The following is a 4,837-nucleotide window of genomic DNA, read 5'->3' on the forward strand; positions in this document are numbered from 1 at the left end:
CGATCCAGATGTCTACGGAGGTCATCAGTAAGGGCAACCAGCACAGTCTCCGTCCCATGCCCCGGGCGAAAGCCAGACTGGAATGGATCAAGGATGGAAGCGTCATCTAGAAAGCCCTGTAACTGCATCGCCACCGCCCTCTCAATCAGTTTGCCCAAATAGGGCAAATTGGACACCGGCCGATAGCTGGCCAATTCAGTCGGGTCCAGAGTTGGCTTTTTCAGGAGGAAGACTGGGGGTCTCGAGAAGGGTGCTGGGCTTCATTTCCTGACGGGCAGGTTCCGTGGGCATAGGGACGTTTGTGCTATCAATTGTTAGTAAACAAAACATTGGGCTGTCAGTCTTCATGAAGTTCACCTACTTCGGACTCCTACCCCAGGGTCAGCAGCATGTTCAACTACGACATGTGAGTATTCAGAAAGGCCGTGGCAGAAGCGTAACTGAGAGGAAGAGCCTAAAAAAGCCGAGAACCCCCCCTCCCACCTGCCTCATTTGAGTATAATTTTCAGTTCACCCAGGATACTTACAAATTGAGCCCCATTCCAATGGCATCTGTGGCAACCATGATTTTACAAGGGTCATCGGGATCGTTGAATTTCTTGGCCTGAGTGAGCTTTGTTCCTGAAACAATTTGATCACAAGGGTCAACTGCGTCCCAAATAAATTTATTTATTTATTATTCAAATTTGTACCCCGCCCTCCCCCGTAGGGCTCAGGGCGGCTTACAGGGCAAGATATAAACAACAATACAAAACTAACAGTATATCTGCATTATAAAAACATTATATACAATTTAAAACCCATCCTATATCACATAAAGTGCTCGGTGATAACTGACTTCAAAACCCAAGATGGCGGGACAGTTCCAAACAGTTCCTAGGAGACAGCGTCACGATGTTCCAGATCTTCTCAGGGCCTTTCTCTGGACCTCTTCCAATCCCCCCCAAGATGGTAACACAATAGGGGGGGCAGCGGCCCCTACTCGAAAGCCTGGTGGAAGAGCGCCGTCTTACAGGCCCTGCGGAACTGCATCAAATCCCGCAGGGCCCGGATCTCCCCTGGGAGCTCATTCCACCAGGTAGGGGCCGCTACCGAAAAAGCCCTGCACCTGTGATAATAGCATTTCAAGTTCCCCTGCAGCTGTGACATTCAGAGCAGACAGTGAGACACACTATCTATGAGGGCACCAACACAGAGACTACCTCGGAAGCAGTCATATGGCTCTTGCATGGAGGCAATGTTCGCGCGGAACTGGTGCATGTTCATGGAGTAGTGCAGATGTGGCTGCTGTGATTATTACACCGACAGTGGAATGTTACATTTAACATTTACACCCCACTCCCCCCCCCCCAGGTGTCCCAAAACAGCTTGTATCATTTGCCCCTGCTCCATTTTATCTCCTTGTGAGGTGGGTTAGGCTGGGAGGACAGTCAATGGACCAAGACCACCCTGTGAGCTTCAACAGCAGAGTGGGGGGTTGAAGCTGGGTCCCCCAGACTCTAGTCTGGCGCTACAAAAACACCAGCCAGTAAGAAAGCAACTACACAGCTTAAGACCTCTACAAAGTAAGAACAAAAATACTGACTACACATAAATATAACGTGTATATATAATTCTCATGTGATAAACACAAAAATCCGAAGTAGCAATTCCCTAAGTAGTATGTGACAATATCCAAAACTCCACCTTAAATACACATTGCAAGGTTAATGAGATATGAAGGCTGCATAAGTGGCATAAGACAATGTTGTGGGTCAGTCAGGGCTCAGCAAGAGCAAGGACTCCTCAGAAGAAGAGGAGCCCCCGTGTAGCCAGCTCTGAGCCGGCAGAAACCGGCAAGCAGGAAGATGAGCTGCAGGCCTGTCAGGATCCAAAACCAACAGCTGGTGCAGAACCACCAACACCCTCCAGCCCTGATTTAACAGGTGGAACTCAGTTGGTCGTTTCCAGCCCTCCAGTATCACCCTTGGAGCGTGACAGTGGCTAAGAACAGAGCTACAGGAGAGACAGCAACGTGCACGCCTCCTGGCCTGACGCCAGCTGCTTGAGTAGTTGCAAGATTACTCTGGAGCAGCTAGCTGTAAGCACGACCCTTATGCATATGGCTATAAAAACCAGCCAAAGGAGGCTGTTAGGTGTGGAAGCAACAAGTTGACATCCCTTTGACCACTACATTGGAGCCTGCTTCAATCCTGTGACTCTCTGGATTGTTTCCTGACTCTGCCTTTGTCTTGCTCCTGAACCTGCCTGTAAGTAACTTTTGGATTCTCAGACCCTGCTGGATGGACTGACCCTGGATGGCCTAGACTCCTGACTCTGCATAACCTTGAACTGGACCTGGACTATGCTTCTTGAGTTGGTGCTCTTGCCTTACTCACTCTGCGCTCTGAAAGCGTGCCCTACACTGTTCCTGGCCTGGCTTGCGACAGATGAGCTCCTGGGTACTACCCATTTCAATAAGTGATCTTCTTCCGTTTGTTTTAAAGCTTTTCATTAATTGATCAAACAAGTGGTTCAAGGTTTGCCACATAAATCTTGACTACAAATTAATCAAAAGCATTTGCCGTGTAGCAATGAGAAGAGAGACACTGATAATCCATCTGAGAAGACAATCTCTTCTCAAACCAGTTGCCTTCAATGCCTAAGATGGGGGAGGGGTGCTTCAGAAAGGGCGGGGGGGGGGGGGGGAGGCCAGCAGCATGTGCTAAGCCAGCAGTGGGAAGATCACTGCTTTCCCTGCTTCCTTCACAATGTCCTGAAGCATCTCCTGGGAAGCCAGCTCTGCTGCAAGGAACATGAGATATCCGTGGGGGAAAAGGAGCACAGCAGGCCTCCTAATGGCTGCCAACTTCGGAGCAGCATCAGATTTAACAGGAAACTAAACAAAGGAGCAAGAGCTGGACTGCACGCTGTTTGAAGGCATTAAAGCGCCAAGCTCAGCTGCATCCTTAATGGAATCTAGGTAGTAGGTAAAGAAGAAGAAGAGGAGAAGAGATTGGATTTATACCCCATGGCCCTTCACAACCCAAAGGTGTCTCAGAGCGGCTTACAAACTCCTTTCCCTTCCCCTCCCCACAACAGACACCCTGTGAGGTAGGTGGGCCTGAGAGAGCTCTGACAGAAACTGCTCTTTTTCAAGAACAGCTGTGCCAGAACTACAGCTTGCCCAAGGTCATCCAGCCAGGTGCATGTGGAGGAGTGGGGAATCAAACCCGGTTCTACCAGATTAGAGTCTGCGTACTTAACCGCTACACCAAACTGGCTCTCCTTGCTCGAAAGCCAGTCAAATTCGACTCTAGGGATGCAGTGCTCATCTCAGTTTCCAAGCCGAATATCCAGCGCTGTCTGAAGATATTTCCGTGGTCATGTGGCCGGCATGACTAGATGCCAAGGCGCACGGAACGCTGTTACCTTCTCACTATGTCATGCGGCATTCGGGTCTTGAACTGCTGAACTACTGATCTTCCGGTCTGCAGCTCAGCGTCTTAACCACTTGAGCCACCACAGCCCCTTTAATGGAATCTACTATTCTGTAAAAACCATCTAACCAAAGGATGAGATGTGGAAACAGAAATCTGCGAGTCAAAAAGAAAAGTCAACCCACTAAGCAAAGGAAGTCTGCTTAATGCTGTACCTGATTCAACAACCAAATGCCAAGCAGGTACATTTCAAAATTACTCGTCAGGTATGCCAACGGCTAGAAGCAAGAGACGCCATCCCCTCCCCACTTCCCCACAACGGGCAGTAATATTTACCAGGCGGCAGGCTTCCATAGATGACCGCACACTCCTGCCCGCGTGCTTCAATCTGCCGGCTCACGGAGTAAATATCGTTCTTGCTGAAACAGACAATGCAGTCTCCGGGACGAAGATTATCCAGAGATTCAAGGGCCTGATCCAGCACCTTTATAGGGGTAAGCCTCTTGTAGTTTCTCACCTAACGACAGACAGCAGAGTTTACAATTGTAACCACAGGAGAATTATAATGCATAGGAGAGAAGTGAACAAGAGAGTTCCTGGAGGTGCCCATAAGGACCCGCATGCCTGCAACCGGTCCATTCTCCCTGCAAGCAGCCCACACAGCAGGTCTCTGCTGTGAACTGACTGGGACATACACACACATGCGTGCCTTTTATATGCAGCTTGTCATACAGCAATGGGGGGGAGGCTGTAAATAGTCCACAGATTTTATTCTACTTGTAAACCTTTTGTGGTCTTGGCACTCAGTCCCTTTCCGTGGCAAGACAGCCGTTTAACTTACTTCAGTGCACCTCATATGGCAGAAAGCTTGTCAGAATTACTTGTTCTAAAGATATTGCTTTGTACTGCAAATACAGACCTATTAATAGTTCAACTGATTTTTGTTTTCATAGGGAAGGAGGAACTAAGATCTACAGGAAAAAACTTCATTGTTCCTTGATTTTCTTTCCAATTTCTGTATTCCCTGGTCATCATTAGCATTGCTAAAAAAATTAAATTATAGAGGTGGCCAGGACTTAGTGCAAATCAATCCGTATCATTTAATCCATGTCAACAAGATCTGTTGAAGACATTCTACCCTTCATCTACCTTTGCAGGCGTTTTACTTTAAGACATTCCGATTTCAATCCCTGAAAGACGACACACAGTTTTACACCACCAGTTATCATTCGGATTGCTAAGAGGGAGCCTGTAAGACGTGTACTTTGTAAAGGGGTGCGGCACCCACCTCCACCTCCTCCCCCGTTGTGTACATCAGCTCTGTCACCAAGTTGATAGCAGCGGCTTCTCCACAGACATGAATTTCTTCTGCGCAGAGCCCTGGGGGGGGGGGGGGGGGGAAAAAAAACACCCTTCAC

At 48.5% G+C, this 4,837-nt stretch overlaps 1 protein-coding gene across 1 annotated transcript in view; it reads right to left on the reverse strand.

The window, feature by feature from the left end:
- Positions 1-4,837, reverse strand: part of SUPV3L1 (Suv3 like RNA helicase) — a 23,119-nt gene that overhangs the window by 9,616 nt on the left and 8,666 nt on the right. The window contains exons 8-10 of the mRNA XM_015405592.1: positions 4,708-4,799; positions 3,756-3,936; positions 528-621 (exon numbers count right to left, since the gene is read on the reverse strand). Coding sequence (XP_015261078.1) covers positions 528-621; positions 3,756-3,936; positions 4,708-4,799 — 367 coding nt within the window. The remainder of the gene's footprint in view (positions 1-527; positions 622-3,755; positions 3,937-4,707; positions 4,800-4,837) is intronic.

Source organism: Gekko japonicus, unplaced genomic scaffold (assembly GCF_001447785.1).
Source record: "Gekko japonicus isolate JY-2015 unplaced genomic scaffold, Gekko_japonicus_V1.1 scaffold3113, whole genome shotgun sequence".
NCBI classification, from domain to species: domain Eukaryota; kingdom Metazoa; phylum Chordata; class Lepidosauria; order Squamata; family Gekkonidae; genus Gekko; species Gekko japonicus.